At 44.3% G+C, this 26323-nt stretch overlaps 1 protein-coding gene across 39 annotated transcripts in view; it reads left to right on the top strand.

Moving 5' to 3' along the window:
• TCF7L2 (transcription factor 7 like 2) overlaps positions 1-26323 on the top strand; it is a 197825-nt gene that overhangs the window by 120479 nt on the left and 51023 nt on the right. For 16 of the 39 annotated variants that reach the window (XM_057530838.1, XM_057530840.1, XM_057530842.1 and 13 more), the window contains one exon: positions 4414-4557. The exons of 20 other annotated variants lie outside the window; for them this stretch is intronic. In XM_057530838.1, coding sequence (XP_057386821.1) covers positions 4414-4557 — 144 coding nt within the window. The remainder of the gene's footprint in view (positions 1-4413; positions 4558-26323) is intronic. 3 more of the 39 variants (XM_057530837.1, XM_057530863.1, XM_057530866.1) reach the window with 1 other exon arrangement.

The raw sequence follows: 26323 nt of genomic DNA, 5'->3' as shown, positions 1-26323 counted from the left end.
TTTTAAAAAATCATAAGGAATTCAATTACATGATTTCTAAGACCCATTCCATTTCACAATTCTGATATCTTTGAGAGACCCACAAATAATCCTTTCCCCCTTGCTTGGGGGGAGAAAACATATAAAAACATAACCCAAATATATTAGGGTTCTCCAGAGAAACAAAACCAATAGGAGATAGATAGATAGACAGACAGACAAGTATAAAAAAGAGATTGATTATAAGGAATTGGCTCATGCAGTTATGAAGACCAACAAGTCCCTAGAACTGCAGTTGGCAAGCTGGAGACCCAGGAGAGTTTATGGTGTAGCTCTAGTTGAAGTCTGGAGGCCTGAGAATCAAAAGAGCTGATGGTATTAGTTCTGGTCCAAAGGCTGGCGGGCTTGAGACCCAGAAAGAGCCTATGTCTTAGTTCAATTCTGAAGGTAGGAAAAAAAACCCCAAAGCAAACCCCAATGTCCCAGCTCAAAGGCAGTCGGGCAGGAGGAGTTCTCCCTTATTTGGGGGAGGATCAGCCTTTTGTTCCCATTCAGGGGAACAACAACAGATTTGATGAGGCCCACCCACATTACGAAGGGCATTCAGTTTTATTCATTCTACCAATTTTAACTCATCCAAAACACAGAAATGCTCAGAATAATGTTTGGCCAAATATCTGGGCACCCCATGGCCCAGTCAAGTTGACATATAAAGTTAACAGTCACACCAAACTTAACTGAAACAAAATTGAAAGCTTTTGCCTTTTTCTTCCTGCCTAAGAGGTGGGTTTAGAATTCTCCCGATAGCCAACAGCTGTTGGCCAAATTTGGTCAGAATAACAAATTTCATACAAAATCTTTCTTTTTGGAGGCTTTAGTATTTTTAAGGGTTTTGGTTTTTAAATGCTTTTCAGTTCCTCCTATATTCTTTTCTTTTGTGTTTATTTTTCTTGGCAGAGCAATTTGTACTTTCTGGCTCGTTGGTTTCCATTCTGTTGCATTAACATTTGAATATTGGCCAACCACCTGTTGAAGGCGGCTATAAGCTCATAAAGAAACAAAATAGTAGGATATACAACTAGTGCTCTAACTTCTTAGTGGTACACCTTGATTCTGCTCCATGTGGCCACGTCCAGAACTGGTCAACACCCCATGTCCTCAGGGGCCAAGCCATCAGGGAAAATGAAACGTGCCACCTGCTCTGCCTGCCTGCCGTCTGTCTTGACATGGCATAGCCTCAACTTCCGGAGACCACATCTTAATAGAGTCGGTCAGTGTAGCTGGTGGCTTCAGAGGCACTAGAGGAGGAGGGCAGAGTGACAGTTCTAGCAGGTGTGTGGTTTCTCAAGGCCACCACCCCCATCCCAGAGACTGGCCACAAGCCACATTCATTCTGATTTTGAAAAGTACTAGACACTTACTCCAATATATTGCCTTGTAATAATCCCCTCATCATGCCCCGAGCATGAAACTCACGAGGCCTTCATTTACTTTTCCTGGAGCGTCTCCAGTTTTTTCCCCCTTACTGCTTGACGCGTGGGTGGACGATTATCGAGGTCATTCTAAGGCAACTAGAATTCTCCGGTCAGGGTGCCCTTTTCTCTCCTCAAACCCAGCCCAAACTGGCCTGAGCAAAATGAGTGTATTGACCCGTAATTGAAAAGTTTACAGGTAGCGTGGCTGGATCCAGGGGCCCATATACCAGGACATCATTTCCTTCCAGCTCTTGGCTCTGCTTTCCTCCAGGTTGACTTCATTGCATGGAAGCAGGTTTGAGTCCAGAGAGACCTTATCTTCCCCACAATTCTGAATCAGTGGCTGGGTAAGGGGGTGTGATGTGCTGAGTGCATTTGGACTGAGTACACTTACCCATCTGTGCAGGTCAGGATAGGGTCCACTCTACCCAGACTGTATGGCTTGAGAGTTAGGGTGGTACCTCCTACGTAATTCAGGGCACTGTTACCAGAAAAAGCATGAATGGATGCTGAGCGGAAAACTTGGCGGACATCTGCCTTCATAATCTTTAGGACGTGTTGAAGAGTCTTCTATTTGTTAGGGGAAGGCTCAACTAGAGTTCTGTCATGGAACAAAGTGATTTGGTATTTGTATATACATTTGGATCTGTTTATAAGACATCTTATAGCCCCCAAATTTGAATTGGCTTATAAGACCTCATATTATGTAAAAAGATTAGAAATGAATAATTAAGGAAATTAGAATAAAGAGCAAAGCAGGGTAGACCCATAAGCTAAGATGGGGGTAAGGTTAATCGCACAAATTTCAAAGCTGGTAGATCCTACAGTATTGGTAGGAGTGACCTGCAAATTTGGCTCTGAGGTTCCCAGGAATGGAAGAGTATCTAGATCCTATACAGAGGCGTGTGTGTGTGTGTGTGTGTGCACGCGCGCGCCCATGGGCGTAACAAGCCTGCGTGCAAGCCCCTGTGGGAGTACAGGCCCTAAGGAAAGGCCATGGGAAGATAATAAAGGGAATGTGGTCTGTGGTAACCTTAGATACATTTCTTTTCCAAACTTCTGGGGTGCTTGCCCTCGGGAACCTTGCCACTTTGCTCTCAGCGTTGTGTTAGGAAACAAAACAAGCAGACAGGGATTGAAACCCCCATATTGCTGGGTTCCTTTCAGGAACAATTGGAGGGCTAAACCATGTCCCCTTTGGTGGGAGGCAGTTAAGATGAGTCACGGCTGTGACAAGGCAGAATAGGAGGGCCTCGGTTGGCAAGCTGGGCTAATCTTGAAAATGGACTCCTGCTTGCCCAGTGACTCACATTCCTGTTTACAAACGAGCCCCGTGGAGAAATGCAGAGTGGGAGGCTCTGCTTCCCGGGTGGAGACCAGAGACCTCCAGGGATGGGCAACCAGTGCGTCCTCTGGGGCTTCGGCTGCCCTTCCTGGGGGCAGACCTTGGGGCTTCCAGCAGTGGTGACTTTCAAAGTCCAGCCACGGGGACAGTTGCAGCCAGCGAGGGCCCTAGAGTAGCACCAGTTTGCAGGAGATGTGGCTTCTTCTCAATCTGGGTGTTCACATGGCTTTTGGCTGGTTTTAATCCACCTGGATAAGCCCCCCACCTCCCCCGTCGGAGGACCAGGTTATATGGGAACCATGTAAGTTATTCTAGAAATGTGGCTGCTGTTTTATAGATTTGTCCGTTATTTCCGTTGATTTCCTAACTCCTAGGGTCTTTGGCACCCACTATGCTCATTCTGCTATTTAGTGAATATCAGAACATAAAATATTGGATACTGTGCTCAATCTCATGTTCTTAATCCTGAATTCTATTATTTGGGACTAAAAAGGGTGAAAAATTTGTTCATGGGCTTTTCCTTCACAAAAAACTTTTTAAAAACTAGAGTAGAGAAGTTTTTAAACTTCTGACAATGCAGATAAACTTCATTGTAAAGGAAGACGTAATCCTTTACAATGAACACAAAAGACATAGATCTTTTCTTTTTTTTTTTTAAAGACGATTAGAATGATATTTCCTTGTTGTGAAATAGCCCTTCTTGGACCCCACGTCTCTCTTAACACCCCTCAATTCTCTACCCCATTTATAGAGCAATAGTCAACATCTGGACAGGCAAATGCATCTATATAGCACCACCATGAGTTGACTGAGACCTGGTCCAGGTCCCCCCCCCCCCCTCCCCACCTCCCCCCCGCCATTTACTAGCTGTGTGACCTTGGGCATGCTCCTTAACGTCTCTGAGTCAGTTTCCTTGTCTGTAAAATGGGCACGACAATAGTACCTACCTCACAGGGTGGTTGTGAGGAACAGCGGAATAACATGAACATTCCTGTCCAGAACCCCAAACAGAGAAGCAGCGCTCATCATAGGGCTCCAGCTGGGTTGAAGTGCAGTAGGGCACATACTTCCTGAGCTCTCAGGGTGTGTGCTGCCAGATCTTTCAAGGGGTCCAGATATGTCAGTGTAGTTGCTGCTCTCAAAAAGACTGCAGCCCGGCAGAGGGAAAGTTATTAAGACAGCTCCCCAAATAGCTCTAGAATTGTGTGGAACCCTATGCAATTGCATTTTTGTAGGGTAGGAATAGCAGCAATATCACGTGGTTTAAGCTAATGGAAGATTCAGTAAGGTAAGTTGAGAGAGAGAAAATGCTAGCCAGCGGGCTTCTCAGAGGAAGGAGTGGCGTGTCCCTAGGGGGAACGATGGGCAAGGGTGGGCTCAGCAGGAAGGGATGCATCAGAAAGGCTGCCTAGAGGAGGTTGTGTTGAAGATGTCGCTGGCCAGCAGGGAGGTGGAAGAGTTCTGGGTTCGTGCGGGGAACCGTGATCCTCCCCGCTTGGAGTTTGTAGAGAAGCGGGTGTAGGGCAGGAAGTCAGGCTGGGGGCCGTGAATGCCTTGCTGACTGTGCCCCGCCTCCCGCCCGAGCCTCACTCTGTTCCCCTTTCTTCCTGGCAGCAGTGCCCCCTCCCTTGCTGCACTCAGGGACATGACTGTCAGCACTTCTACCCCCCCTCAGACTTCACTGTCAGCACTCAAGTCTTCAGGGACATGAAAAGGAGCCACTCCTTACAAAAGGTTGGGGAGCCCTGGTGTTTGGAGGTAGGTCACGGAGCAGAATTACGGTATGAGATGAGCGGGGTCTGAACTGAAACCACCCATCCAAAGTTTACCTCCCGCTGGGGCAGTGCCCCCTGCCATGGTCCCCAGCTCCCGTCACATCGCTGTCACTGCGGGTGCCCTGATGTCTGGTCGCACTGACCACGGATAGGTCTGTCATAGCCATAAAAATGCCAGCTTACGAGGACAGGGTAGAGGGAGGTGGTCGCGCGAACCCGAGGCGCCGGGCTCCCAGTTAAAGCCACATGGTCCAGTGTCACACGGGGCTTCCGTGAGAATGATGAGCGACACGTTATCCCATTAAACTTGACCCCCAGGAAGTAATTTCCCGGGACTCTTCAGAGCTTCCAGTGCAAGAGAAGTTATCACCTGAACTTTGTCTTTGTTATTTGTTCTTTAGAACTTACAGATTTTCTTTTAGAATTCAAGGTGCTGGGCAATGCTCGCCCTTCTGCAGTGACATCTTCCTGAGGCAGCCGCGAATGGCTTTTCTGGCAGATGTCTGCTCTCCAAGGACAGGAAGCGTTGTTAATTTCCTTTAAATAATTCAATACCATGTCAATACCCCACACTGCTCCCTGCTTGAGAGTGACAGTTCTCTTCAAATTAGTAGTCCCAAAGAATAAAGAACACCTAGAACATGCTTTCATCTTCAGAAAAGCAAAAGTCAATGCAGATAAAAAATTGTAAGGTAACTCTTTAGACTTATAAACAGTGAATGATTTAGTACTAATGCTAGCTTTTAAGTTTTTTTAAAAAGAAAAGTGAATATTTAAGAGGCAATTAGTAAAGCCTCTGTCTTTGAAAAATATTTATTGCATACCTACTATGCGCTGGCTGCTGTGCTGCGTGTTAGGGCTGCAGGGACAGAAAACAGCAGAGGCCTAGAATCACAGGTAACGTGTACGTGCGTCTCGCCTTTGGAGAGAGAAAAGGCGGGTGAAATCATCTTTAAAAGCTTGTTCTAATTTAAAAAGTAGTAAATAGCCCTATAAGAGGACTAGAGACACAAAGAGAAACAGAAGAAAATATAAACACCCACGTTCTTTTTTACCTAGTTATAACCTCTTAATATTTGGATGCATTTCTTTCTTGTCATTCATGTGTCTAAAGTTTAAAAATGTTTCGTAAAATTGGAATGGTACCTTACAGAGTTTTGTATTTTTCTTTTCACTTGGTTGCTCTTATACACCATAATGTGTTTTAATTCTGGTTGGTAACTTCACGCGTGGGTGTCTTGTGGAAATCTTCCTGTCTAATTATCCCCCTCTGGCCAGATGTGACTGAAACTGAGGATGTTTCTAGGGTTCTTTTGACCCCGCACGCTCCTTCCCCTCTTCTGATGAGGCCTGTGCCCGGATTACATGTGTCCCGTGCATGTGTACGGCCGTGTCTTTAACTGGCCTGGGTTGGACAGAGCTGTTGCACTTCTGCGCAGCAACCTTGACCCGAAGGAAGCTCTTTCTCAGCAGCCACTCCTTGGTCTGGCTTTTAATAAGAGTCTCTGTTCATTCTGACTCTGGATGATAAGGCCATACCGATCATAGTTATTCCTCCACCAGGGCCTGGCAAACGGTAACTCATTAATCTTTGGTCAGAGTTATGAGGTAGATAAAGGAGAACCAGGCACCCATTCTGAGTTGAGGAAAATGAAACAGAAAGACGGGGTTTCTTCCTTATAACTCAAGATCCACAGGCGCTGATTAGATCCCCGGCGCCAGTGACTACGCTTGTTTCTCAAGCTTTGCCCTCAGGACAGGGAAGCATCTCTTGGGGAAGTGCCAATACACCCAGCTTCTAGCATTGGGTCTAAGTCCCTAAGCTGTGAATAGACCAGACACAGAGAGACCACCACTCGGTCCGTGTGACCTCGGGCAAGTTACCCAAGTGCTCTGTGCTTCAGTCTCCCCATCAGTGTAGGGGGCTGACATGTGAGCATCAGTGGAGTTGAGGATATAAAGCGGGGGCTTGCTTGGCCAGAGGAGCTGGCATGCTCGGTCTGGCGCAGACACCCAGCAGGATTCTGGAGGCATTGCACACTGATAGTGTGTCCGTGTGATGGGCTGGCCTCTGCTTGGGGGGTATCTCAGTCGTGCTGCATGCTTTCCACGCACAGCTTGGGTGTGTTCGAGATGGTTCTGGGTAGCATAGTGGAAAGCTCACATGACCGGAGTCAGAAGTAGGTTTGAGTCCAGCATTCTCTCACCTCTGCCGGCAAGGTACTTCATCCCTCTGTGATGCATCCCTGTGTCTGTTAAAAGGGGATGGTAGGGGAATCCCTGCCCAGCCTGCTTCACTGGGCACCTACCAGGATCCCTTGAAATACTGATCAAAGAGACTCTTAATACAGTGCTTCCTACGGTCCAGGCACTTCTGTAAGCTATTTGTGTATATTAACTCTTCAAAACCTGACAACACCCCTAAGAGGAAGGTGCTGTGATTATTGCCATTTTGCAGATGAGCCACAGAGAGGTTAGGTAACTTGCTTAAGATCACAAAGGGGTGGAGCTCTAAAACTGCTGTTAATGAAAGACCCTGGCAATAGCCCATGGTTTGGAGCCTTCTCCACCAACCATCTTCCACCTGCTAAAGGAGATTGGGTTAGGTCCTGTTCAACACCCAGCCATCTCAGGAGCTGGGAGGAAACTTCTGGTTCAGGACATCCAGAGTTCAGTTTTTGCTTTTCAGGTACCACATCTAGAATACTTTCTACCCCATCCATACTTAACCTTCATTGTCCCTGCTCTCTCTTCCCTGTGATTCGGCTTGATTCTAACCCTTTAGAATCAAAGCTGTTTCCTCTAGGGAATTAAGGTTGGTAGACCAGTTGATTAACTGACTAAGAAAGTCAATGTCCACCTGGGCAGGCATGAGTCACGTCTTTCTAGTTAGCTATCCATGGCCATTTTAAAGCTCACCACACAAAGTCATTACATTGAGGCTATTACCATGTTTAATAGTGACAATAATAGGGCGTGACCCATGGCATAAATGCATTCAGATAAGAAAGAAAGTGTTTTCCTGTAATTGCTTAGTCAATACCGTTTTTACGGAAATGAAATGCTTGCAAACAAACTTTTAAAAAGTTCTTTGTTCAAATCCTTCTCTTATTCCTTCGTCTTGAAGGGCTTCTCTGAACTCCTCCTGGTCAGTGGCTGGGGGTTAGGAAGACGGTACCCTCTGTCCCTTCTGATATTTTGGTTGACCTACCTTTTTGCTCATTTTGAGCCTAATTTTGTGTTTTCTTTAGGGGTGTGTGAGTGAGTGTGTGTGTGTGTGTGTGTGTGTGTGTGTGTGTGTGTGTGAATTCAGGAGGGGGCACATTATTGCTGGCACTTGCTTATTAACTTCTCAAGTTATGCATTTAAGGAAAAAAAAAAAGGCTTCTGCTAACTTTGCAAAGCCAGTCACATAGACAGGGAGTTAACCATTTTGGTGAGAGGAAATGAAACTTTTCTTAGGTTTATTAGACCACATCCTATAAATCTGTGGCTTATTATGTGTCTGATTTCTAAAAAGCATGGCATCATGGCCAAAGTTTTATTTTTGCTTATTAGTCATTGAAACAAATATAGATATTGCTTCATTTCCTTAGTACTATGTTTTTCAATATGTTATGTATGGAAAATCTGGATTTACACAACAAAGTACATTAGAAGGGGGAAGTATTTGCATTATAAATCTCTGCATTATAACTTTGGATTACCAAGCATTCTATTAAGCTAAAATGTTTAATTCATCCTCCCTCTCCTGATTACATAGAGAAGCAGGATAAGAAAACAGTAAAAATATTTCTCAAAGGCAGAGTTAATATTGTGACATACTTCCTTCCAGTCTTTTAAAGGATGTGTTTTAAAAAAGTCATAGGTGGGCTCATATCATGTATGTAATTATTTTCTGTCTGTCTCGCATCTCTTGTAATAGAAGCCCTTTCCTGTGTATCCTGTGAAGACTCTTGGTAAAACTTCTAGTGGTGTCCATTCCAGAACTGGGTACCTCTCAATATACTTAGTCATTGCCCCAGTGCAAACACACTGTTTCTAAAGTTCCACTCTTACAGTCTGGTTGCATCTCATGTGGGAGAGAGTGTGAATTGAGAATAACGAAGACAGGATGACTTTGGACATTCCATAATGTCCCCATGATATATATGACCCCTGGCTTAGCACGCACAGCCCTGGATCATTCTAAGCAAGTGATCCAGCAAATTCACCCCCTCCCTAAATTCCTTCTCAGGGTGGGATGGCTGGTGGGACCACTCATATTATTTTGCAAAGCTTCTCCTTTTTCTGTTTTCAAAGCTTTTTTGTTGAACTCTTCTAGGTTCAATGGGCACGTGAATATCCTCTGCTGAATTACGGTCCCAGTAGTATAGATGGGCACTGCAGTGCCTAACTTGCAACTTCTGGCACCTCAGAGAAGCCACACCCCCTGGTGAAATGGTGTTGTTTCCCCTGCTGCTCATCAGAGCCCCCTACGGGATGGACACAGCTTGGCCACAACTTGCACAGGGCTTCCCACCAGGGACACAGGCCCAGAGAGGGAGAGGATCATTCTGGGCCCTATTTCCCAAGTTGACCATTCCTTGGACTAAAGGCTGTGAACACTGATCTTTTCACTTCTTACACTTTTCTCCGCCCCAGGAGGTTGGTATACAGAGTAGGAAGCCCAGGCAGGGTGCGTGGACGTCCTCTAAGGACCCCATCCCTTGGATGGTGGGAGTGGTCTCCGGCCCTGCATCCAGGCTCTGGGGTCACCTGACATCCGCTCGGACACCACAGACTGGATCACGGCTCTTATCTCTGTGGCTGCCTCTCTTTTCCCCATTCTTTGTGAGTCACATGTTTTCTTTGCATCTCATATGACAAAGGTCATTAATAGAGAAGACTCTGGGCCTTCCATGCATGACATCTTATCATCCACACAGTTTATTGTTTTGGATCCTCCCCTTTTGTAATTCTGTGAGGTGACAGATCAGTTTTTAATGGGCTACACTGTGTCAAGCGAGAGTTTAAATTAACCTTAAGACTTTTTATACCTTATAGGGCCCCTCAAATCATAGTACATGGTCAGTAGTTGAAGAGAGGGAGTAGACGCTTTTTACTCACGGTTTTGACATTATCTATCAAGTCTGTCTGTCTGTCTCTCCATGTTGTGATACCTTTGTTTCTCAGAGTACCTTCCTATGATCAGTCCTTTTAATGATGTCAGTGAGGTAGATGTTTGGAATTTGGGAACAGAGACGAACCACATTTCAGCCCAGACTCTGGAACTTAATTTACTCATTTTTATTAAGGGCAACTGTCAGGTAAGCAAAGTGGAGGATCTTAGTTTTTATTCTTCTCTGTCAGGCCAGTCCTCTGCACCTTATTCAGAGGTATTGCACTAGTTGCTACTAGTTTAGCAAGAGATAATTCTCAGAGCTACCTCATCTTCTCTCCTTCATTTATTCCACACTTTTCCAGCGTTTTCCATCACATCTCTGAAAGTTCATTTCACGCCTGTTTGCATTAAAGAAATGTAGTAGTTACCAAAACATGTTTTTGGTGTGGTTTGGGGAGCTACGTGGGAGAAGTGGACGCATCTTCCCTGATGAGGCCAGGTTCAAGTTTTCCTTGGACTGTCCTTTCCCAATCAGTGGTGGCCTCCTCTGCTTGAGCTGAAGGTGAGGAAGGAGGTGGCCTTTGTACAGCCGGGGAGTTTTAAACCCTTTGTGAACGACCTCCCGGTGTGTGTGTGTGTGTGTGTGTGTGTGTGTGTGCGCGCGTGTGCGCGCGCGCTCCTCCGTGTGCACGTCTGTCTCCGGGGCCTCGCCACCCAGAGCGTGCTCGCAGCTCAGCTGTGTTTCTCTCTGAGAAGGTCTAAATAACAGGCCTGTTTGTGCTCAGAGTGAAAGTTTCTGTTTTGGAAAAGCCAGTTCCTTCTGACAAGGGAGGGCGGGGACAAGGAAGGAACTAAAGACACCAGAGAAAGAAGAAGTGAGAGTCGGGGGAGGTGGGGAGGCAGGGGGTGGCCGAGGGACGCGCTGCCCTGCTCGCCTTATTTCCCAGCCCCACCTGTCACTTGGTCTGCCCAGCTTCGCTGGAGCCCCTGTGTTGCAGCCCCAGGCCCCGGCGGGGGTCTCTTGCTGCTTTGAAAAACAGAGCTGGCAGGAGATGGTGTTGGGCTGGACACGATGTACGGGGCCGGGGTCAGAGGGAGCATGGAAGAGTTCAATCACTGCGCGCTCGGCCTGGCTCCTGCCCGCTGGGTTTCTGGCATGCCTGGTGTTTCTCCAGCAGCCAGTGTGGCAGGGGAGAGACCCTCTCCTCCTGGGGAAAGGAGAAGCCCCTCTGCCCAGAGAGTAGAAGAAACGTGTCATCATCCAGACGGAGATTCAGTTCACAACTCTGCCTCTTGGACAAGTTTCTCTCCTCCTGCCTCTTTTATAAGAACCCAGGAGAAAGATGGGTGGAGGCGAGAGGCAGGGGAAGCTTGCTGATGGTGCTTTTACTGGCTTCAGAAATTCGGGCAGTTCCTGAAGGGAAGGTGGGGCATTTCTGTGCCTGGCGGGGCAGGAGCAGCAGTGTCTGGGCACGGGCTCACTGCTCTCAGGATGTAGGGCTATGTGCGCTTCTAAAGGGACTCAGACATTTGTTTGTCCTTGGCCCTGTCCTGCTGGGGACAGCAGAGTGGACTCAAATCAGGTTCCTGGCGGGCTTTCCTCCCTGCAGTCTTGGCTTGGTGGGGTCACCTGCAGCTGTCTGTTTTTTGAATTTGCACTGACTGAATATACTTCTGTGTCCCAGATTTTAGGTCTGAGGAGCAGGTTTCTTTGGAGATGTGGGATTTAAAAAATTTATATTTTAAACTATACAATATTGGCTTTTTCTTTCGGTCTACAGTTCTGTGAATTTTAGCATCCGTTCGTATTATCACCGCCACAATCAGAACAGCTTTATCACCTTACACACACTCTCGTGCTACCCTTTTATGGTTACAAGAGATGTAGGTTTTATTTTTTTATTTTTATCACTTTTACCCTTTGAAAGATAACATTGACCTGACTCATCTCTTTCATTCAGAGGCTAATTTTTCATTGTTGATTATAAGTCTCTGCTCTGCTCTTTCTCCACACCTTTTCCAGCAAGAGAGATGTAACCAGAGTGCCTTGCTTGTCAGCCTGTTAGTTACTGACAAGTGTTGTTTGGATTGTCTGTTTTTTGTACTGGCTGTTCTTGCCCACACACCTAGGATGCTTTGGGCCACTTTGTGGATTTAGGAGAACTCAGGCTAATTCTGACAGTGGCCAAAGAAAAATCTAATTAGCGAGGGAAATGTTCTTGCTAACCATCTAGGCGGCATTGTGAAGGGAAACGACTTCTGGAGTATTCTGCTTTGAATTATCTGTGTTATTCTTTCCCAGATGTCAGGACAGATGATCAAGGTTTGGGCATAATGTGTAAAATGAAGATGCTGCATCATCTGCAGATTTGTTGACCCAACGTGGTTCTCCCCAGCTGTCCTCACTTGTCCCATTACTTAGGTGAAGCCAGGAATTGAGGTGCTTCCATGATTATCTGTGCCTCCCTACCCAGGTTCTGGAACAAGCTGGCACGATCATGGGAAGGCCAGAGCTGTGTCTCACCTGCTGCGGTCAGGGCTTATGCTTTCTTAGGGAAAAGTGAACTGCAGGGACATTTGTGTGGTGTGATCCTGTGTGTGTGTGTGTGTGTGCTTGTCCTCCTCTTGGGAAATGAGGAGAGGTGACCTCAGATGTCCCCAGCTCAGAACGTCACACTTGACTGAACAGTTGACGGTGCCTCTGCTGTGGATTTTGCCGGGGAAGGTGGCAACAACCGCACACATGTAGAATCTGGTGTAATCTGATTCCTGCCTTTGTAATTACTTGGAGACTTGCCATTGCAGCCAATTGAGAAGTGGGAACAGTGACCCAGAGCAGAAAGCAGAAATTATAGGGGTGGAAAGGGGAGGTAACATCTAGAAACACAGTCGTAGCTCTCCTTCTGGCTTTCTGGAATCGAAACTCGCTTTAGGATCAGGAAAAAGAATGAGAACTGCCTTCTACAGAAGTCACCCCAACTTTCCTGTCTGTATCCCCTCGCCCTGCCTTTCTCTCTTGCCAGGCTGAAGGAATCTCTCGGAATGTGGTAGAGTCGGAGCATCCATGGTTTAGCTGAGAGGAGTGAGTTTTGCTGATAAGAAACTACTGTAGTCTGGCAACAGGTTTCTGTAGAAGAATGTCCTCCAGGTGGAGGAAAAATGGTTCTCATTTTAAAAAAATCACACACTAAACAAAGTAACATAAGCATGGGTGCCTAGGCAAAACAAGAGCGACAGAACAGCTCAGAAGCAAGCTGATTTTCTGCATCATGATTGACATGATAGGGGTGCTGTGGAAAGCCAGGGCTGGCATGATTTTCACGAGTGGAGCAAGTGTAAACCATGGGGCCTGGGTGCCTTAACTCTGGAAGATGCCTCGAGAAGAGCGTGCAGAGTGACGTGTCCCCTTCCAGAAGTGCTTGCCATTTGTCTGATCGACGTCGGAAACATGATATAATTTCTACAAACACCCACATGAGAAGGGTTTTTTTTTTTTTTCTCCTGTTTTCTTATTTGGGTGACAGATTGCATGTTAGGGCACTAAAAGATGAAAGCACTAAATATTTGCTTTAGAAAAACACAGCGAAAGAGTCTCTCATCCTCCTAGCTGAAAACTGATGGGCTTAGAATTCCATTAACAAAAATTACTGTCTGCAGTCAAACTTACTGCCACCCTTTGGGCATGGTTAACAAGTGGGGGAGAAAGCGGAGGCTGGAGAGTAGAAGATTGTGCAGGATTCTTTTTCACGTGGAGTAGAATAGGGCCGTTTTGTCAACACAGAGGTCCAAGGTAGCCCAAAGATATACTTTCCTCCTCCTATCATGTTGAGCTCCTCCTTCTGGGTCTTTGTAGTGGATTTCCTCTCCATACAAAGGATCTATTTGTTTTTCCCTCTCTCAGATGTAATGAGAAAGTCATAATTCTTGCAGGCCTCTTTGGCATGAGCTATCTTGCCTCAGAAGAATAGAGAATGCGTTTTGGCACTCGGTTTTGGTTCTTGCAGAGTCTGTTTAATGGAATGATTAAGAGCATGAATTCAAACCCTGGCTTGGCTACTGGCTGGCTTGACCATGTGCATTGTGTACTGAAACCTTTCTAGACCTTAGTTTCTCCATCTGTAAAGCAGGGAAATTTTCATACCTCCCTTCATTTATTGGGAGTTATCAATGAGTTAAGGTGTGGTGTACATGTATATCTGTCAACATTAGCTCTTATTTATTAATTCTCAGTGGGTATTTTTAAACTCGTCTCTTTGGTTTGAGAGGAAAGAAAGGATGAACCCTTTCTTTGTTGGGGGTGTGGCTTAATATTAATATTAACCACCATTTATTAAAAATTTGCTGTCATTCAGGCATTGAGTTCACTTTTTCATAAATATTCTTGTTTCACTCTTAACAGCTACTCCATAGGAGGAAAAACTATTTTTGCAGTTTTATATATAAATAAGCTAGTAGTAACATTTATTGAGTGCTTTTTTATGAACCAGCTCTAGTTTAAGTGGTTTTCATATGTTAACTCATTTCGTCCTCCCAATAGGTAAGAGCCGTCTTCCCCATTTTTAACAAGAAGGAAACTGTGGCACAAAATTAAAAAAAAAATTGTCCTGGGTTCCACTGAGAGTAACCGGTAGGGCTGGATCTTCATATGTTTGCAGAGCTAGGGTACTCGCCTCACCATTGTACTGCCAGCCTCTGTTCCTTAACACGTGAATGGTACCAGCTCGCCGCGATCATGGATGAGAAACACTGAGCAGATACCCAGATGCTCTCCAGATCCGCTGGTTTATGATAGTTGGGAACAAAAATCTTTACTACCGGAAGTTGTGGCTTCTGAGTCTCCCGGCAGTTGGCAGCATAGATTTTTTTTATTTGTTTTGTTTTGTGTGTGTGGTTTTGTTTTTTAAATAATTAGAAACAGTTAGACTGTCGTTACCACCCACAGTAAAAATTGCTTGGATCCCGCAAATTAAAGGAAAAAAAAAAAAAACGAGTCCATTTGGTAGAATGATTAAAAAGGGGTTTTCAAGAGGAAAGTTCATTTTAGAGGGTGAGCTTCAGATGTGTAAACGCTGGGGATTTCTTGCTTCTCACCTCCCCCTTTGTTTGAATTCAGAATCAAATGACATTAGCGGTGGTTGCCAGTGATGCGGGGGGCGGGGATTACGTACAAGATGACTCTGGGAGGAAACCTACATTTTTTATACTTATTAATGGTATGTCTTTTGTGCAGGTGGGGTGAGGACTTAGTGTGAAGCATATATTTACACGGCGTGTGGTCCTTTCTGCTGCGTTCCACAACCCAGGATGGTGGGCTGGAGGAGGAGGAGGACGAGGAAGCCTTAGTACAGCCTTCGGTTTCCATTGTATGGATTGTATCGTTGAGGCAGGAATAAACCAGCCCTCTTTCCATGTTAGGAGGACTCAATCAGTGTCGCCGGGACTCTTGGTTTCTTAGGACTGTGCTCTAATGACTCACGCTGTGTCCCCACTTTTGTACGAATGACATTGGTGCTCTGGCGCATATGTTGTTCCCCTCACTCTCACCCTCTCCTAAGAATGAGGATGGGCCAGGGTCTGCGTTGGTACCTTTGGCCAAGTCAGATGTGCTCTCCGTTTGGAAATCCTTCGCCCCTCACATCCCCACCGAAACCTTCCTTGTCATTCTAAGGCTGTAACTGGTCACATGGGTGAAGAGATGATTTCCTAATCCTCGTGGGAGCTTTAAGGATTTGCCTTTGTAAGAGAAGGAACATCCCGCCGGAGGGCTGTGTGTCCCATTTTAACCCACATCGCTTTTGACTTCTATGATCATTCCCAGGCAGCCTCCTCTTGCCATCCTGACTTGTTTAGATTAATGGGTTATTGGCAAGCAATTTTTTGATGCTATTCTTCTCATAGCCAGAGGCCAAGATCCCTTGTGGAGCAGTGCCTGAACTTAATGGATGTCATCTGGACACCAGGGAGGGGCGTAGAGAAGCACTGGGGGAAAAGTCTTAGAAGTAAAATGCTGCCCCTTGATGCTACAGTCTCCTAGCCTCCTCTTTATCCCTTTCAGGGCAATGCATTCAGAGTAATTGTTTTGGTGGCACCACAGTATTGTGTACCGTACTCTACAATTTTAGGACAAAAGATAGTGTCCTAATGGACTTGTAGGTGGCGTAAAGAATACCTGGTAAGCTACCTGTTCAACTTGATCTTGAATTTCTCAGCATTATTGAGCTCTACTCCTGGTTGTTTATAAAACCAGAAGATCTGTCCATATCTTTTGTAACATTGGGTGACACTCCAGGAAGGATTATTTTACTCTACTGGCTGTCTGGGGGCTTGGTTCCCAGGCCAAGTTCTAAGGTAGACAAGACAGCATCATCTTATTAGCCTGACTTACAAGCTCAGCTTCGGATTAAAGGGAGTCTGGAAGTTATAGAGTGAAGCAGGCATGCAGGTGAGTCTTTCAGACATCAGACTTGTGACTGATAGCTGTCACAAAGGCGATTAACTTGACTTTGTGGGACAGGCATGGTGTCTTCCTGTAATGCGTCTGGACACAAGTTACGAGAAAGCTTGCAGAATAGGTCTTGTTGACTTCCAGGGTGACTGGACAGAAACACCAGCAGCACTTGGGACAGCTTGAGCTCATTAAGCACAGTGTTACTGGGTGCTGTTCTGTGCTGGGGGTGAGGGTGTGAGCAAGACCAAGACCGATTGAGTCCTTGCCTTCAGGGAGTCTCCCTTCTAGCTGGAAGTTATGACTTGAGGCCCTAGGACGTTCTGCTCCCTTTTGGTCTCCCACAGAGTCCCTGCCCACCCTGAGGTCTGCTACTTTCTGAGACATCATCAGAGGAAGTTGCCTCCTGAGCTCCTGGGGAACTTAGAATGCCCTCCATGACGGGATCCCTCCATCTTTGTGGGAATGGTCTTGGTAGTGAGGCCGCCATGGAAGGGCGTGTTGAAGAGGATGTGTTTTGTGGACAAGTCCACTTTCAAAGTTTGGGGGCTTCTGACCACATCCTAGATGCCACCGTCTGGTGGTACCCACTTCTCTGCTTCTGTATCTCTCGCTTCTGCCTGGCCAGCAGCATCCTTTTGGTCCCGCTCTCCCTCCTCTTCCCCAAATCCATTTTCCCCATCTTGAGGAATTTCTCACCATATTTACATTCTTCCTTGTTCAACATTAAGTCTTTGTCTGTGTTTCAGTCCCAAAGATCCAGGCAGAGCAGTCTCTGGCAATTCCAACCTCTTACAGTTTAGAAGAAAGGGAGAGAAAAATAATTGTAAAAGCACCATAAGCTGGAGTTGTTTAGAATGGGGGAAGCAGCCCTCAGTGCTCTGGTAAGCAATGTTTTTAATTAGGATCCTGATACATTAAGAAAATATGTGGTCTCTAGGATTTTAAAAATGAAAAAAAGTTTCCTAGGGAGATTGATTGGGATTGTCTTGCAGGTAAGTTCAACTTGAATGTTGCCTAACAGGTAGTAGGCTGTTGGTAAGGTCATTGTGCATATGGGCCTGGGCTTCTGGTGCAAGACAAATCAAATAACTCAGGTCAGAGAAACGGACCTGCGTGACCTCAAAGTATTAATGCAAGCAAATTTGTTCACTCTGGTTGGGGTGGGTAGATGGGTAGAGGCAGTTAACAAATCTTAGAATTGTGAGAGCTGAGTGGTAACTCGGACCTACCCATGTCATCCAGTCCTCTCTGTAAACCTGGGGAAACCAAGGCCTGGATAGAGGAGATGAGTGTAAGGCCATGCAGCCGTGGAGCCAGATAGCAGTAGAGTCAAGACCAGACTCCAGACCTCTCGGCTTTTCTCTTTCCATTCTGCCACCTCTGATTCAAGGTGGAGTTTGATTTTTGTTCATGTTAAGTGCCATTCATTCTCAGCTCTTTCTGGATTAGTGTGTGAAGTTCAGTGTGTTTAGTATGAATTTGCTTATTTTCCACTTGCGAGGTTGTGTTTACCTGGGGTGCCCTGGGTGCTGATGTGATGACGTGTGATGATTAGGAGGCTCATGATGGTGATGAGGATGGGCTGATACGATCATCTGCTAGGGGTTAACTAAGAAGAAGTGAGCTGGAATTCACACACAGAGAGTCTTAGAAACTTTTCCAGCAACGAGTGTGCTTTAGCAATACTTAGAAAATCAGATCTTACCGTTCATACATGCATTTTGAATGAACTAGTCTCTGGCAGGGAATTGTATCCTCTTATATAACCCCACCACCTTCTTTCCCAGAGGACTGGTATTTGGGAATCCTTTTACAGGGTTGCTTTCTGGGCTCGTGTTTACAGCTCAAACATAGAAATGTGTGAAAATGATCCTTTGAAAGCAAGCTTGACACCAACACTCTGTGATAAATCTTGGAAAGTATCTAGGTTAGGGATCACCGATACTTGAAGTCAAAGCAACCCTGACGGAGTTGACCACAAAAACAATGGATTCAAGAGTTTATCGGTGATGTTTAAATGTTTGCCAAGAGCTCTGTTCTGTCCCTTGCAGTCCCCACGTCCTGTAACTGAGAATCAAGCTGGTGCTCTGGGTCAAGTTCAGCAGGTTTGTTTTGACTTGCGGCCCGTGGTGGGAGTGAAGCTCTCATTATGTAACGTTAAACTGGGCCGGAATGTCAGCTGGGCTAGGCTTGCCAAAGCTTGAAGGGTTGATTGGGAATGGGCTATGTTTAGTATGACTAATCCAACTTGGCTGGGGAAAGGGGTGGGTGGGCGTCTCTCTGAGGAGCGAGGGAGGTATGACTTGTGCTATTTTGAATGTTAGCACTTTGTGTAAACTCTGCAAACCCCTCCCCCGCCAACCCCATGAAAAAGGAAGAAAAAAGTTGAGCCTACGACCAACTAGTAAAATCAGGGGCTGTTGACTGATACCCAATATTGCTGTAGAAATCTGTGGTCAAGACGCCAAGGTGAATATATCACTTGCAATCGGGGAAATAACACTTGGGTTATGTGAAATGATGTTTCTTAAACACCTAGCCTGTATTGGTCAAGTGTTGCTAGCAGTGGTACTCAGTAATTTAAGCAGTTACACAAAGTAAATGCTATGTTCCTTAATAAAAATAGCAGTCAACCCTAATAAAAAATTGAAAACAAGGAAAGAGGTGGGCTAGTTTCCTAATAAAGATTCTGAAGTATAAGTTAACGTCTGTCTTCTGACCTTCTTGGTCTTTATTTGGGAGCCTTTTTCTCCCTTTGCCCTCATGTTCCCCACCCACACCCTCTAGTTTCCTCTTGGTCCTTCTTAGGGGACAAAAGAATCCCATTTTTATGTAAATGTCTTTCATGGAAGGTAGAAATAATCTGGAACCCTGTTTGCACAGTGATCCTGAAACACAATGTGGTCCCTGCCTCCACCAGGAAAAGGTTGCATTTTGGTGGGGTTGGCAGAGCCCAGCTTCTGCCGTGCCCGAGGTAAATGACCGGGGGCGGCTGTGGGGGGGGTGTTGCTTTTGTTCCTTCTCTGATGAATGGAAGTAAAGTGTTCACTGAACCTGGAAACACCTCCCTTTGTGTCCAGTGCTCTCCTAACACAGGCCGTTAAACTTGGGGCAGTCGCTCTTGGTGGGGGATTGAATGGGGCCATTGTGGCAGGGAGGGGCTCACACTGAAGCCATTGAGGGCATAGAGATGCCATTGTTTTCTGAGTCATAAGAAAAGGAGGAAGACTCTGGGGACCTCCAGGCATCAGTGTAGCGACTGCACTGACTGCTTTTCTAGGTTTGCATTATCCTCGAGGAACTCCCGACCTGAGTGGTGGGCAAGGTCAGCCCAGATAGGAAGCTCCTCGGAGCCCCCTGCAGTATAGACCTGGTGCCCGCTGTGTGCATCTGAGTCGTGGGCCTTTCCTTCCTCTGCACCTGCAGGATGCTGCCCGCCTTGGGCCCACCCGTCATTTCTGCAGGGTGGTTGCTTTTCTCTTCCAGGCAGCGGAGTTAAAAACATTTGTTAAAAATCACTCACTCCACCTTAGGGATAACACCCAATTCCCTGCCAGCGACTTTTTTGTGTAACTTCCCTTTCACCATCTGGTCTTTCAGAGGCACTTCTGATCTTAATTATAGCATTCAGCCTGTGTTTATTTAAAAATCAGAAGGCAGATAGGCTGTGGAGGGTTTATCTGTACTATTTGTGCCAACGTACCTGCCAACTGTCCCCTTGGTTAGTAAAGGGAATTGCTACAATCCCTACTGACACCGTGTCTGCCCGCGCATGCACACACACTCGCAGGCCATCTAAACTGATGTGTTGATCATAGGCAGGAGCATACGTCCAGCTTTTGAATTGCTGTGCTGGCATCTTCTATCTAGAATTTCTGCCATGTAGTATTGACTGGAAGTGGATTTTAGCCATAGGACTGGGAAGTGTTAGAAGACTTGGGTTCAAATTCAGACTCTGCCACGTGCTGTGTTATCCTGGGGAAGTTATCTTATTCCCTGGGAGCCTCAGTTTTGCCATCTAAAAATATAGGGACAGTGGTATCAACATCCAGGAATGGTGTGGGATTTAAATGAGGTGTTTATGAAAGGGCAAAGAACAACTTCTAGGCATCCTTGCACAGGGGCCATTCAGTGTTCCATCACATAAAGTAAGACCTCATGCAGCCTTAGTAACCTAGAGGTTATGATACAATGGCATCCATTGTCTGTTTTTGGAAACATAACATGCATACAGTTCATTTTGCTGGGTTTTTTTTACCTCTTTGATAATTTTTATATTCTAATTAAACAGTGGTTTGCATCAGAGTATATAATATTTTACAGTTCTTTTAAAACATGACTCTGGCTTGAAGACTGTAACAAATTTCACACAGATTAGCTTTGCTGTGCTTACACTTTGAAAATACACTTGTTGAAGCCACTAAAGAGACATGTTTAGAAAATGTTAAAAAAAAAACCACTAGTCTTATTCTCATTTTAAAGCAAACATAAGTAATTGTGGGCTTCTTTCCCTGCATTTAAGAAACTCTTCTGTTAGAGGAATCAATTCTTATAGATCTCTATGATGTCTGAGTAAAGTATGCATTTTTTAGAAAAATAGTATCTTTGTAGATAATAATGAACTTTAATTCATTACACTAGGTTGTGATACCTTTTCATCAGACCATCACAATCTGAACAATTGTTAAAAAAATCCATTTTAGGAGTTGTATTTAAAGAATTTCTGATCCCATTATATGCTTTGAAATATTTTGAGATTGTCTATTGGAGTTTTTCTTTAAATTTTTTTCTAAAATGTATTCCAGCAGTAATGTTTTTATATATAAATACCTGCAACAAACATTTCTTGAGCATCTACCCAGTGCTTAATTTGTTCTGTATATTTATACTTAGGACACAGAGATCACCATGTGATATACCCACTTTTTTGGTAAAGGAAACTCTTCTTATAAGCTTGGCTGCCGCAAAATTACAGTGAAGAATGAAGTAAATTCTACTTGCTGCTCTTGACCTCTACACCTATATATTTTATCTAATTTATAGTTGGAAAAGTAGCTAAAAATGTTGAGTTCATGCTAGTAGTTTAAGGAGTTGTAGTTTATATAGCCCCAGAATTAAGTACAGAAGTACCAGAAAGCCCACGTTATGTATTGGGTCAAAGAGAAGAAATTAAATTAGTATTAACTGGTATTCATGATTCCTCCCTGAGCGCCAGTGATGTTTCTGTCCCAAGCATAGACTAATTTGGCCAACTGTATATGGATCAAACAAAATAGTCAACAGCTCTGTGTTTAGGATGGTGTGAAAAACCCAGCATCTGAATGTTACTCCGTATTCCCCAAGTCTGTGATGTTCTCTGACCTCCAGTGCAAATAGCTATTCATCTGTAGGTGATTTGACAGCATAATTTAGCATTTGGGATTCTTTAAAAACTACCAAGGAAGGGGTGATTAAAAACTTGTTCTTCTTCTCTAAGCATATGAAGCAAGCTTTTCAATTACATATTTCAGGAACAGAATAATTGGAGTTGAACATTGGGCTGGATAGTCAGAGAACTGGTTTCTGTTTGGCTTTGACTAGATTATTCCATGAAGGTATTCCAGGAATGCATCTGGTAGCGCTTTGACACTCATAAATTATTACCGCCCTCTCTAGATTGTAAGTTCCCTGAGGGCAAGGACTATTTCCCTCAGGTTCACTGGCTTATCCCTAGTGCCTAGAACAGTGCCAGGCATGAAAGAAACACTGAATCAGTATTGATCAAATCAGCGAGTGCATCTTTAAGGGTAGAATGTAGGGAAGATTCCTACCTTGGCTTCGGTAATTTCTCCTCCTCCTCCTTTTCATTTGCTAAAGTTACTAACCAGCTAATCTCAAATGCATTCTTCCAAGTCCTCTGAGCTTGTTTGTTTTTCTGTCTATAAAATGGGGCTGTTGTCATCTAAGACTTTATTTGATTATGAGAAATACACCCTCCTAAACTTCCTTGAAGAGGTGCTAGACAAAAACAAGATGGTTCTGAAAAAACACCGCAGTCCAGACTATACTAAGATGCTTGGTTGCATCCAAAACCAGTTTCACAGTCTGCTTTAGGCGGGTGGTTGCAACATGGAAAGCAACATGCTTTCCATCTGTGCCTAATTTGAAGGAGCGCACTTGAGCTCCAACTTCACACTGTGGCGGGTACATTGGCACCGGCGCTCCCCAGACAGCCAATGGGCATTGCTATGGTGGAGGCATGACATAATTTAATTTTACTTTATTATTTGCTGGATGTGCCCATTGTATGTTAGCCTCTGGGTGTGTTTGTAAGGAGCTTAGCAAAGAGGTAGAGGCTGTGTTATAGAGCCTATAAAGCTGTCTTGTCAGTGTAAGGGCCAGGCATGTTCTCTCTGTCACACGCGCACACGCACACGCACACACACCCCCTCTCTCCTTTGGCATCCAGCACCAGTACTGGCCAGGGGTGAAATCATCACCATTCAGCAAGTGGTTCAGAAGGCTGAGAAAGACCTGTCTTCCTAAAATCCCCTCCCCGTAGCCCTGTAATTTCCTGCAGCAGCAGCTTGGGGCTTGAGCGTGTGTGAACCTAATTTCTCAAAGAACACACGTGTGGTAAAGGGGATGGCAAGTCCCCGTGCTTATTTAGTAGAGTTGAAATCCACTTACCGGATTTGGGTGACTTTTCCTGGCCATGTTCCTAAATTTGCTGTGAAAAGCAAAGGTTCAAACTCTACAAAAACATCATTTATTTGTTAATGAAAACCAAGGAATTTCGGAACGGGATCATTCTGTCCTGGACTGTCATCTTCTCTCTAATGTTTTGGTGGCAGGTTGTCTTTATCCAGAGGTGCGCAATCATGTATTTTAAGCATATGAGGTAGTCAAAGGAGGTAAGTTTAGCCAGTGCCCATATATTCAGATCCTCGTCCTTTTAAAGAGGGTGTGGGGGGCTTTTCCTTTATTATGCCTTTCTGGTGAGTTTCTATGTGTCACTGCTGTTTAAAAAATGACTTCCCTTCTAATTCATTTGTTTTTTTAAATTTATTTTTATTATTACCTGCATCTTTAAAAAATTTTTTATTGAAGTGTAGTTGATTTACAATGTTGTGTTCATTTCTTCTGTACGGTGAAGTGACATATATATATATATATGAGAATATATATATTCTTTTCCATTATGGTTTGTCACAGGATACTGAATATAGTTCCCTGTGCTATACAGTAGGATTTTGTTGTTTATCCATCCCATATATAATAGTTTGCCTTTGCTAATCCCAAACTCCCAATTCATTGTTAATTTCAACTCTTGGTTCTAGCAGAGACGCAGTTCTCTGTAAAGCAGATTCCCTTTATTCTCACCAAATTCCCTTATTTTTGTCATATTGCTGCAGCAGTATCTAATTAGGGGCCTCATGGGTGACAGGCGTCTTTTAGTTGTGTAACCAAAGAGTCACCCTGACACCTTGTGGGGTCCTTCCATCCCTCCCTGCAGGTCAGTGGAGGAGATGCATAGCAGTGAGTGCTGATCCAGCAAATGAATGCAAAGATCCCCATAAGTGTGTAATTTTGAAATATTTTAATTTGACCAGATCAACAGCTTCTAACTTCTCAACGCAGCTTGATGTGCTTATTAATTTTTCCCCCCAGCACTTGATCAGTGGCTATGAGGACGTGAATCAGAGGGAATAGGGCATCCTCCCTTCCACGGAGAGCTGACTGGGCTGGGTGCAGTGGCCAGGTTGAGAAGTGCTCGAAGACCTTGAGAAAGGAAGGGTGCCCCCTTGAGAAATTGTGACCTTCCATTCCTGTTCATCTTTGCACTCATTTCTCCTAGTCCCAGAGAGCTTTGCGGTCTCCCTTTTTGCATCAGTATTCAAAGAAATTAAAATTAATTTCCTTTGTTTCCCCATTGTCCAGATTAGAGAAACTGGAGATAAATGATGCCATTATGGGTATCTTTGAACTCAAGGATGTCTTTTTAAGAGGGAAGGGAAACTAAATAATTGAGTCAGGTGTTTCAAGATGTTAGATCTTAAAAAATCAGCCTTTTAAGAATCAAATGCAAAGTCAGTCACTTAGCCTCGAATTTCCCACAATGATTCTGTTTCTCAAAACCTAGGATGGCCATCAGGGGAGGTTTAGCTTGGTCGAATATGGTCTCAGTAGTTCTTAAAATCTTAATAATGACCCCTCTAATCCTGTGAGTTTTCAGCAGGAAATCTTGATGAGTAATCCTGGAATTGCTTTGCCTGGTAACGTCTTCTTTATTGACAGTATCCCCAGCTGAGCTCTCTTGGTTAATATGTTTTCTCTGGCACCGCTGTGTTTTTTTGTTTGAAATCAGAAATGCTTATCAATAGGTTCATGGTTGGGAAAAATGGCATTCGTAGTGTAGTATTTTCCCAAGGAGTATTCGGAAAGTTTTTCTTTAATACCAAATATGTAATGGTCCTTGTGCTAAGAACATATTACCATTGTGATCTCTGTACAGGAATTTGCTTTATTGACACTGGTGTGTAGGTCCCTGAGAGTCCAGTTGATATTCTTCTGCATCCTGACTTTTTGGTCCTTAACAGAGAATACACCCCTTGATGACTTGTGGGCGCCCTTAGTGGAGGAATGATGTGTGGTCTTGCGAGAAGTCACAGCCTTAGCGGGTCTGTGTTTCCCTCCAGCGTGGAGCTTTGTCATTTCTAATGATGAAAATCCATCAGTCCCCACAGTTCAAAATGAAGATAAATTGAATTAATATATGTGAGTTAAATGACTCATTGATATAATTACACTGTGAGGATTTCTTCAGTGTAACCTAACACATTTAGTGGTGTTAATTGTAACGGCTTTGCATGGGATCATTTAATTTCATAAGCAAACAGAATAATTTATTAATTCTCAAAAAGCTATTTCAAGGCCTAGATGTAGAGAGAAAGGGCGTGTATTTAACTTGATGTTTGCTGTGGTCTGAGTATGCTTTGCCTCATCGAATTGGAAATGGCTAAGATTTTTTTTTTTCTAATTCCAACTTTTATTGGTGCATCCTCATACGTGCTCAAGTCAATAGTGTATCGAAATGAAAATGGGAAATGAGTACCATCCAGTAAATCTTAATAAGTTATTGAAAATTGAAGAGCACTGAATAATAAAACAGTTCTAATTGCAGTTGAAACTGTATTGGCGGCAGATATGCCTGAACAAGGATGATAAAACAGCCAAGGAAGAGCATTGGATGGCAGAATCGAAGAAGGGTAATAGACAGCTTAAATGCAAAACTCAATTCAAATATTTTGTGAAATGCAGGCATGCTGTGTAAACCTATTTTTTGCTGAAAAGCATGTTTTCTCTCATGTCAGAAATGATCACAGGAATCCTTTTAATATTCATTTAAATAGTTTTTAATTGGCTTCAGAGAGTTTAAAGTTCAGTATGAAGGTGAGATCTAAGCTTACTAATTAGATCGAATGCAGTTTGACTCAAAGAGCAGACTTGATAATTAAAGAATTTTATACCAAATATATGTTCTGAAAACATTCTTTTCACATCCTTGAGGTAAAAATGATTTTCCTGAATTTTTTCCCATTCTTTTCCCAAGAGAAATTCCTTTTACAGAGGGATTATAAAACCTCACGTCAGTTGTTAGAAAACAACAATCTGTATTTTGGAGCAAACCTCTCATTTGTTTCTCGTTTAGCTGACATCCTGTGTTCAGGGTATTCTGATATATATATATTTTTTCCATCGAAGTGGAATTCTGACTTGCGTGGAACGTTGTGATGAACACAAGTTGTGTCCTGTGTTTTTCTCCCACTAAGTTGTTTGAAGCTGTTGAAATGGAAGGCTGAGTAGAGGGGGCACTTAAGCAGTGAAGGGTTTTTCTTTGTAAATAATAGATCAAGAGCACTGGATCTGTATCTAATGGAACTGTGTGCGGCCTCCGTTTCAAGGACAGCGCGTGGTTTTAAAAACCACAACTACCGACCATCCCGTCTGAAACCTTTGGTCAGTTTTGTGAGTGTGTGTGTGTGTGTCTGCTTGCCTCTTGCCGTGATTTCCCATTGCCTTCCCCCACTTACATGGCTTGCTGTAACGTCATACTTTATTTCATAAATTTGAAAGAAACCCAAACAATATTTTATACACACACACACACACACACACACACACACACACATGTATATGGGGAGAGAGAAAGAGAGA

Source organism: Balaenoptera acutorostrata, chromosome 16, assembly GCF_949987535.1.
Source record: "Balaenoptera acutorostrata chromosome 16, mBalAcu1.1, whole genome shotgun sequence".
Lineage (NCBI taxonomy): Eukaryota > Metazoa > Chordata > Mammalia > Artiodactyla > Balaenopteridae > Balaenoptera > Balaenoptera acutorostrata.
Note: the sequence above shows the minus strand (reverse complement) of the source record. Positions and strands in the feature narration are given on the sequence as shown.